General features: G+C 39.7%; 1 protein-coding gene across 2 annotated transcripts in view; it reads right to left on the reverse strand.

Annotated features, from left to right (window-relative positions):
- Positions 1 to 197: 197 nt before the first annotated feature.
- Positions 198 to 10,368, reverse strand: part of minar1 (membrane integral NOTCH2 associated receptor 1) — a 67,339-nt gene continuing 57,168 nt past the window's right edge. For both annotated transcript variants that reach the window (XM_020586234.1, XM_020586233.1), the window contains exon 5: positions 198 to 3,175. In XM_020586234.1, coding sequence (XP_020441890.1) covers positions 2,978 to 3,175 — 198 coding nt within the window. In that variant the 3' untranslated portion in view covers positions 198 to 2,977. The remainder of the gene's footprint in view (positions 3,176 to 10,368) is intronic.

Below are 10,368 nucleotides of genomic sequence, written 5' to 3' on the forward strand. Positions count from 1 at the left end.
CATACACAAAGTAAACAAACAGGTTAACTAATCAACAAACATAGTGTCAATCTTCTACTAACTAAGTTCTTAATTCAATCAAATGTTAGAATCAACCTTAAAGTATGACTTTGTTAATAATTTTACCCAACAGTATGTATGTATGTATGTATAAATCAAATCAAATCAAATCAAATTTTATTTATATAGCGCCAAATCACAACAAAAGTCATCTCAGGACACTTTACAAAGTAAGGTCTAGACCTTACTTTTATCACTATTATTACCTCCATAGTATAACACTATGGAGGTGCTGCTCAAAGACAATGTGCACGCTGCACTCACTCCAAGATGTGCAGCGGTCATGTTATTACAAAAAATACAGAATGTCATAATAGCATGAAAAATGTTTTAACTTGAAAGTCTTGTAAAAACGAGCAAAGTATCTTGTTGTAATGATACAGGTTTCTCATTAAAACAAGATTTATGCTGCCAAAGGCAGTTCTTGTGTGTACTATGAAATATAATCCTGCAGGTGCCATTGATATTCACTTTAGACAAGTCCTGCATCACTTTGCAGACCTGGATGTTTTGCTGCAGGCAAACAGCTGAGCTGTTGCTCACGGATTCATACTTTACTCAGTGAAAACAGGAACAAAATGGTCACAGTCAAGATGGACAAAGCGCTCCTACTGGGAATAATGGATTTTAAGATGAGCATTTGAGTGCAAAGCAGACATGGTGGTTTAATTTTGATGTGTGATGCCTTAAAAAACAAAGAGTATTGGAGAAGAAGCCTTGGAACAAGGTTATGCTCAATAGCCTACAGTGTATGATGCAGGAGAAATGATTCTTTGCTGTCATTTAGCTTTGGTGAATATCAGAGGTGTAGTACTATTTCATGAAATACCGGAGCACACCCACGATGCAGGTGTGTGCACACAGACGGTTAAGTTGTAGCCTGTTTTGAGAGCCATGTAAACACTTTTCCGTGGCAACTATAATTGCTCACACCATCTAATGTTAGACTGACTTTATTTTCTGGTGTGGCAGAATAACAATGAATAAGGAGCCGTTTGTCACAGGGTGAATGTTGTAGCCAGAACCAGGGTACAATCTCCACAGGGGACAGTGTCCTCCCAAAAGATGAAAAATGGACATTTGTCCACCCACCTCCCCCCACTATTTGTCATGACCAGTCATCAAATGCCTCCTAAATCTATAAGAACATAGATGCTCTCCCCTCCAGTGTTAAACTGACTCCAAAACGTACTGACTCTTCACTGAGCTCCTCCTGCTTCATGTTGGTTTACATGTCAACCAGCAACAGTGAACACATCAGCTGTGCACAGGGCTGCGACTAGTCAGCATGTGCCAAAGTTTGGCCATCCTGTACCCTGCTTGTGTCATACAGACCTACAGCTGATCACTGACAGGTACACAGGTAATACAGTCTGTTTAAATCCCAGCATCACTGAAATTAAATGTAACGTCTGTTTCTGCTGCTGATCATCACATCTGGTGTTTGTCTCCACAGCCCTTCCTGGAGATCATGCTCTAGTTTGTCAGTCTGGATGATCTGAGTTTTATTCTGTCACTTTTGTAAATGGAGTCTGTAGTCGATGCTAAACTGTGTCTGAACCATCCATGTCATCATATACAGTATGTGGTTGGACAAAACACACTCGCAGGTGCCAGTTGTCCACTGGAGTAACATTGTGAATCAGTCACCACACCTTAAATTTTATTATCACAACTTAGAGCAGTCCATTTTGTACTCTACTAATAACTGGATCTTCAAGCACTCACAATAATGCAGCATTATGAATTCTAACCAGATTATGCCAGGAGGCCTGTTCTTTTTCCTCTTGGAGAAATAAAAAAGTGGTGGAGTGTTGTTCCAGAGCATTCTGGCAGCACTACAATGTTGCTGTTGCTGGTGAACCGCATAATAGCACTAGTTGTCATGTTCATTCATTACTATGGCAATACAAACTTTTTCCACCCCATTTTCTTAATTTCATATACTGCCAGAAATACTACAGTCACAGAATGTATTTATGTAAATGTGCCCTGTTTAAGTAATATCAACTTAAAACTCCCGCTGTTCTATAAAATTGCTGAACTTTAGAGATGTAATCTTATATTTGTGTTTTATGTGCAAAGATTTACAAACAGTGGGCTTGGGGATGTGCCTCAGGTCAGTAATGAAGCCAGAGAGTATGGAAAGGATGAACTAACACATGACGGGGATTTGTTGACAATAAGAAAAATAACAACTTACTTTTTAACACGCACTGGGTTATAAATAGGCTAACCTAAGTTTGTTATTTTCTACTGAACCAAAACAAAGGCATACCAGGCTATGAAAAGAGTATGTTAATATCTTAAGCTTGGCTGTGTAGTTATACTCTATCTGCATTCTATATACAGTATAAATACAGTATATCTATTGTTAACTAAAGTACTTCAATATACTTCTATCTAGAAAAAAATATGCACAAATTTCATTAAATGCTTGCTGTTACTGGTGAAGATAAATTCTCACATTCAACCAGATTTTCAGAATAACTAATCATAATACACTGTACAGTAATTATACAAAAATTAAAATATATATTGGCTACAATAAGCAAATCCAGTTTAGTTCAGAGATCAACTGCTGCAGTTGTTTAAGACAGACAAGTAAATCAGTGAGCTTCCAACATACCACACAGTTCTGAACAATACAGTAAACTACAACCGTTAAACTAATGGATATACAGTTATGCACTTACTGAACTCATTTCTGTTAGCACATTACCTGTCAGAAGCATTTTATACTGGTAAGGAAGACCACCAGAAGTTAAATAACTGCATTAAAAGCAAAAAACCTCCAAGTGACATTGTCAAGTCCCAACACATTTATATTGCCAGGACACACACAAATCCACAAACAGTAATGGACAACAGCAAGAGTTTATCATTTATTAGACTGGACCCCTCCATCCTGATATTCTCATGACTTCATGGTGCAGATTGGAACAACAATGACCAGGATCACAGTGCAGGCAGCAGCTGCAATCAGTGCTCCAATCTTACACACCTTAGCTCTCCTGAACTCTGCCTCTTTCCTCTTGAGCAGTGAGTCATAGCCTGGTGTGTAGATGTCCTCCATCCAATATTCCAGGTTGCTGGGGGTTAGGGACCCCTGGGTCTGATGAGACAGAGATCATTAAGTAAGATGATGCACAGGCTTGAGAAAAGTTGCAGATTTGCATTTACTGACATCTGATTATGAAGAAGTGGAGTTAGAGTAGAGATATGGTCCCTTTTCAGGTTTTTTGTTTGTGTTTGAAAAATGCACATTGTTTCAAAACGTTAACACTGAGTTAACAGCACAGTCAAGGGTGCCTTGCCCAGTGTATCTGGGAACTGAGAAGCTATAAAGTTATGGTGGTAACTGTGAGGAAAGGGTACCAAGAATAACATATCAGGAAACAATAGAAGAAGAACATACTTCATTGCATTTTGCATGCATTTATATACTCCAAATCATATGTGGCAAAGCCAGTCTGAAGGCTGGCTCATGGTTTATGCTTGCCCTCACCACACCTGTTGTGGTTTCAGATTATTTCAGTTAGCTGCAGTGTGTAATTTACAGCAGATTTCCAACAAAGTGTTGGAGGTCTCTGGTAAAAGACTTGAGTGTGTAGGATGGTCTCATGCATCCTCTGTCATGGCTCCCTCCTCCATCCCTCCTCACTCTTTGATTTTTGTTCCTCAAATTTAAATAAAAGTTTTGGGTTGGCTTTCAACATGGAGGACAGCAACTCTTACACTCTTATTCTGTCCATCCCTGCTACAATCAGGTCAGATTTCAGAGATGTTGATGGAAGGTTTATAAAGACCAATGGCAGGAAGGGCCATAAGGACCATTTTAGGAGCTTATAGGTTTAAAGGGTTTATTTCTGACTGGGTTTTGTAGCTTTTGCAGGGTGAGCATTTGTACAGTAATACAACAAGAGCACAAATATTTTTTTCATAGAGTACACAATGCTGTAAAAGCACAAGCAGTTCAATTCTGCCATTAATTAGTATATTAACAAGGTCATAACCCCATAAAGCCGGATTCAGAGACTACAAGGCATTGTACACAGTATTGGTGCTTAGTGAGCTTCAGTGCTTCAGATTAAGCAGGTTGTCTTACAACGTTTTGTATCACACTGTGTGGACTCAAAGCCATCATTCAAAATTGGGGCAGATGAACATAAAAACTCATGTACTCAACTGGTAGGCAATCAACAGAAGCAAGCAGCACCAAACAGAACACAGGGAGAGTCAGGTAACAACCAGAAAATATTTAGGTGCCATGAACAGAAAACCAGTTGACAAGTTCCACCCAAGCCATAAATTTCACTATATGAAGGGCAAGGCCCATCCATACATTATCTACACCGCTTATTCCTCAATAGGGTTGCATGTTCAGTGTATCTTACAGTGGTGGTACAGTATGAAACCCTTCTCTAGAAAGTTTTACAAATAAGGTTGAGATCAGGTATGTATATACAGTTGTATGCAGGGTCCAGTCTATCACAGGGCTGACATGTAGACAAACAACCACACACACCCACACCATGCTCCTCCTCCAATTTAAAGTAGCCAGTCAACCTAAGCTGTATGTCTTTGGACTTCGGAGGAAGCTGGAGTACCCGGAGAGAACCCGCACAGGCACAGGGAGAACATGCAGACTCAACAGAAAATGATGGAAAGGATGGAGGGTAGTTTGGGTAAATGATGACAGTTGTATGTCATATAGAGGGTGAACTATAATAATTAATAATTTGATAGCATCAGTATTATGGCATCGCCTCTGGCGGGACTCTTCTTGAAATTGCAAGAGGGGAATAAGTTACACTGGGTGCTACAAAGTATTTTATTTTTACCTAAAGAGGAAGGGGGACAGGGTTTAATTTATCTTCATAAAGCAACTTTTAGAATACGGTTTATACAGAGGTTTTTTTTGTATGGTCCAACTAGTTTACCTTGGTGGCAAGTTGCAGAGTACATTTTGGGTCATGTTGATAGCTTGAACTTTTTCATTGTTTGTTATATTGTAATAGCTTGTGCTCTCTATTCACTCTAAGTCACTGGGTAAATCATTACAATGCTTTGGGGAAAATTATAGTGAGAAAATTTGTATTTTTGGTTTTGAGTACTGCAAGACAGGTTGATACATGCTCACATCACCCCTGTCCTTTAGTCTCTTCACTGGCTTCCAGTACAGTTTAGAATTGATTTTAAGGTTCTATTGTTCATGTTCAAGGCCATTAATGGCCTTGCTCCAGCCTATTTTAGTTCAAGTTCAAAGTCTTTATTTGTCATATGCACACTCAGGAAGCGTGTTTCCCTGTGCAATGAAATTCTTACTTTGCTGTCCACATGAATGCCACAAAATACAAATTAAATATAAAGTAGATAAATGAGTAACACAAAATCTAAGGCACTTTAAGCAGCAACAAATGCAGTAATATAATATTTGACTGATCTTTTAACTATTCATACCTCCATCAGAGTGCTGCGTTCCTCTGAGCATTTGTCTCTGGGTGTCCCGCAGGCAAGGTACAAAAAGTGGGGTGATTGTTCTTTTGCCGTATATGCCCCCAAACTCTGGAATACCCTGCCTCCTGAGCTTCGGTCTAAAACCGAGTTAATGGTTTTTAAGTCTAAATTAAAGGCACACCTAGGCTGGCTTTTGGCACTTAATTTATATCAGTGGCGCTATACAGGTGCTTACAGGCTTTCTGATTTTATATTCTGTTTGTACTTTGACAAATTTTTAATGTACAGGAGTTTTATAGTTGCTTACAGACCTTGGTTTTAAATTTGTGTAATTTTAATTTGCTTTCTTTTTTATTAGTTAATGTGTCTAAACATGTTCTGCTTTTATTTTTATACATTTTGTTGTGAAGCACTTTGAGCTCCCTTGGGTGTTGTAAGGTGCTATATAGACAGATAAATTTAATAAAATTTCCTTTTTTGTAATTGTAATTGTCACTCCGTTGACATGTCATCAGTCAGTATCTATGTTAACTGAGTCTCTTTACTCCATGAAGCGCCCTCACCTGTTACTACTGCAGTATCCCTGCCTATACTAGCTCAATCACTACCTCTACTCTCATTAATAGTATATCTAACAGTAGTAATATTTTCCACTACTTCTAACAATAACAATAGAGAAATTGACCTTCTTGGTAGAATGTTTTTATTCCTCTTTCCTTTCATCCTTATTTCCTTTATTCCTCCCATTCTTTGTTTCATATCTCTTTTGTCTGTCCTCCACCCTTTCTCACCTTTCTTTCATCCTTCCCTTTTATATTTCTTTTCTTTCCATCTTTCCTTGCTATTTTATTTCCTTTTTCAACTTTCTTTGCTTTTTTACTTCCTTCCTTTGTTCCTGCTTACCTCCACCTTTCTTTGTTCCAGTCCTGTCTCTAAACATTTCTTCTTTCTTTTCAGCTTTTCTTCTTCCCTTTTTTGATTTGGCTCCTCTTTTATATATTTAAATGCAGTAACATTTCAAAATTCATAAATTTCTCACCAATCAGCATCTTTTCAGCATCTAATGAGCTCTTCCACCTATACTTTGGATAGTACATGCTATTATCTGTGCTCCACAGCATATTCAGCTCTTATAAACTGAGTTGCATTTCAGTGAGTAAACTAAGTATTTGATCCCCAAGCAAAACATGTCTTAGTACTTAGTGGAGAAACCCTTGTTGGCAAGCACAGAGGTAAGATGTTTCTTGCAGCTGGTCACTAGGTTTGTGCACATCTCAGGAGGGATTTTGGTCCAGTCTTCTTTACAGATTTTCTATAGGATTGAGGTCTGAAGACTGGCTAGGCCACTCCATGACCTTAATGTGCTTCTTCTTGAGCCACACCTTTGTTGCCTTGGCGGTATGTTTTGGGTCATTGTCATGCTGGAAGAGCCATCCATGACCCATCTTCAGTGTCCTGGCTGAGGGAAGGAGGCTCTCATTCAAGATTTTACAATACATGGCCCCATCCATTGGCCCCTCAATGCAACAAAGTCGGCCTGTACCTTTAGCGGAGAAACAGTCCCAAAGTATAATGTTCCCACCTCTGTGTTGGACTGTAGGGATGGAACACCATCACCACCAGGGTCATATTCAGCAGTTTTCTTCCTCCAAACACGGCGAGTCAAGTTGATGCCAAAGAGCTCAGTTTTGGTCTCATCTGACCACAGCACTTTGTCCCAATCCTCCTCTGAATCATTTAGATGTTCATTGGCAAACTTCAGATGGGCCTGTAGATGTGCCTTCTTGAGGAGCGGGACCTTGTGGGTGCTACAGGATTTCAATCCATAGTGGCATACTGTTTTACCAGTGGTTTGTTTGGTGTCTGTGGTCCCAACTGCCTTGAAATCATTCACAGACTCCTCCCATGTAGTTCTGGGCTGATCCCTCACTTTTCTCATGATCATCCTTACCCCGTGAGGTGAAATCTTGCACGGAGCTCCTGTAATATTTGAGTCATATGAACTTAAGTTTCTTTTTTTATATTTATTTATTCTTTATGTATCACTATTGCATTGATGACTGTTAGAGCTGCTTAGCATCTCCTATTTGTTAAAGAATGTGTATGCAGGAAGTCTGTGCTTTGAAGTTAACCAAATGTCTGGTATTTACTGTTCATTTGTTGGTTTTTATAGACAGCATGTCTGCCCTTTGAAGATGAGCAGATGTTTGTGTTTCTGTTAGCTACCACCTGGCATTACAATGTTCACACACCATTTGATTTGCATATTTAGTAGCTGACATGAGCAGAGGCTGGCCTGCTCACGTTGGACGTGTAAGTCCAACCTTTGTCCGGGGCAGATAAAGATAAATGGAACTACAGACAATGGTCCAGCACTCTTTGATGATGGAGTTCCTGTGGAAGCTCTGATTCTCTGAGTCCAGCACTGTAATGCTCTACATGTGACTAGACTTTGAATAAATTTCTGTTGATTTTATACAGTCCTTTTCTGTCTTCACTTCTCACGCTTTCAACTAAAGAACTGGGTCTAACACTCCAGACCGAGGATGACTGATGGTTAGTTTGCATTTCTTCCTTTTGTTAATAGCCACTCCAACAGTTGTCTCCTTCTCACCAAGCTCCTTGATGATGGTCGTGTAGCCCATTCCAGCCTTGTGCAGGTCTACAGTCTTGTACCTGATTTCCTCTGACAGCTCTTTGGTCTTGCCCATGGTGGTGAGGTTTGAATGGGAGATAGAGAAACTCTGTGGACACACATCTTTACACACATAACAAATCTTTATACACATAATGAATTATTGTTAGGAGCACCTTCTTAAATTGACAGGATTAATTTGGGCACCATATGAGCACATACCATATACATTGTTGTAGACGAGCTTTCACACAGATATATACAATGGTTACATTTACAACTTATTGTACCGGGGTTATTGCTGTGTCCAGTGACACAGTCCTGGGTTAAGTGTTCATCAGTGACAGCCTGGGAGAAGAAATTGTCCTTGTGCCTGTTTGTCTTGGCGTGCACTGACCTGTAACAGTGTCCAGAGGGAGGAGTTCAAACAGATTGTGTCCAGGATGTGAGGGGTCTGCAGTGATCCTCTCCGCCCTCCTTTTGATCTGTAGGGTGTACAGGTCCTTCATGGAGGGCAGGCTGGCACCGATGATCTTTTCTTTCTACAGTCCTGACTGTCGCTGGAGTCTGTTCCGGTCCTTTTTTGGTTGCTGAGCCAAACCAGACAGTGATGAATGAGCAGAGAACAGACTCAATAATTCCTCTATAGCCTGGGACAGGTCGAACTTCCTGAGCTGGCGCAGGAAGTACATCCTCTGCTGTGCTTTCTTGGTGATGATGTTGGTTGTCCACTTCAGGCTGACTCATCACCATCTCAGATGAGACCAGTGACCACTGTGTCATCTGCAAATTTCAGGAGTTTAACAGAGGGGTCCTCTGAGGTGCAGTCATTGGTGTAGAGGGAGAAGAGCAGCGAGGAGAGCACACATCCCTGGGGGGTGCCTGTGCTGATTGACCAGGTGCTGAATGTGGCTTTCACCAACCTCACCTGCTGCTTCCTGTCCATCACAAAGCTGGTGATCCACTGACAGTTGGGGGCAGGCACAAGGAGATATGTAAGTTAAGCTGTTTTTGTCAAAATAGGATCTGGAGATAGCTATTCATGCTTTGATTTAGAGTAGACTGGACTAAGGTAATGCATTATATATTGGTATATATAAGTCTTCTCTTGTTTGTTTTCAATTGATTCAAAAGGCTGCTGCTCACCTCTTGATAAGCACACGTCAGCATGAAAATACACCTGTTCTGACCTCTTTCCACTGATTACCTGTGGATTTTAGAATTAAATTTGAGATTATTTTAATAACTTAAAAAAATTGCATGGCCTAGCCCCGAGTTATATCATAAGTCTTAAATTATGATATGTCATCGTGATCTCTTAGATAAGTTATTTTTGTTAGTTTCTAAGTGACTATCTTTTCAAATTTTAGCCCCTAAGCTGTGGAACGAGTTACCTCATGTGTAAGAAAAGCGCTCTCTTTGGCAGTTTTTATTTTTTGGCATTTTCATGAACCTGGAGTTGGTTAGTAAACTGAAGTGGACTGGAGAATTGTTGATATTTTATTTTCTTGCTTGTTCTATCTTAAATGTGATGTCATTTTGGGAAGCACTCTGTTACTGATGTTTAGAAAAGTGATGTACAAATACATTTTAAATTATTATTATTACTATTTCAGGCCAGTAGGAATTGCTCCATCTGGGCCTGACATCCCCCGGTGCCCCGGCCATACTAGCAAAATGTTATATTGCCTTGTTAGTTATGTACGTTTTGAATAAAGCTTATTAATAAAAAAAACAAAATCACATCTACTGGACTTTTCCGACTGCACCTGGTTTTGTGGATACATTTTCCCTCCTGCTACTATTTTAATTACTTCCCCAAAGTGATCCAAGTTATTACATTTGATTATTTTTTGGATTGATTTTCTAACATGTTTTAAACTGTGTGATAAAACTGAAAAGTCCTAAAAATCTGTTAGCCTACTGAACAAACACTGAGCAAAATATAGGGCTAAATTAGTCACTGAACATATAAACATGGTGGGGCGGGAGGTACTTTATTTTATGAGTGATTATGGTTACATCAACATACTGTATCTACCACAATATTACATATGGTTATTTTGCTGTGTCTCCTCTCTCCCTGTACCTTTCTGCAGGTTGCCCTGGCCCTCTATGTTTCTGATAAGCAGTCACCAGCCACATCGACCTGACCAGTGTTTGATTGTTGTATCTTGTTGCTTTTCTTCTTTTGTCTCTCCTCTATCCACTCC

This window comes from Monopterus albus, unplaced genomic scaffold, assembly GCF_001952655.1.
Source record: "Monopterus albus unplaced genomic scaffold, M_albus_1.0 scaffold399.1, whole genome shotgun sequence".
NCBI classification, from domain to species: Eukaryota; Metazoa; Chordata; class Actinopteri; order Synbranchiformes; family Synbranchidae; genus Monopterus; species Monopterus albus.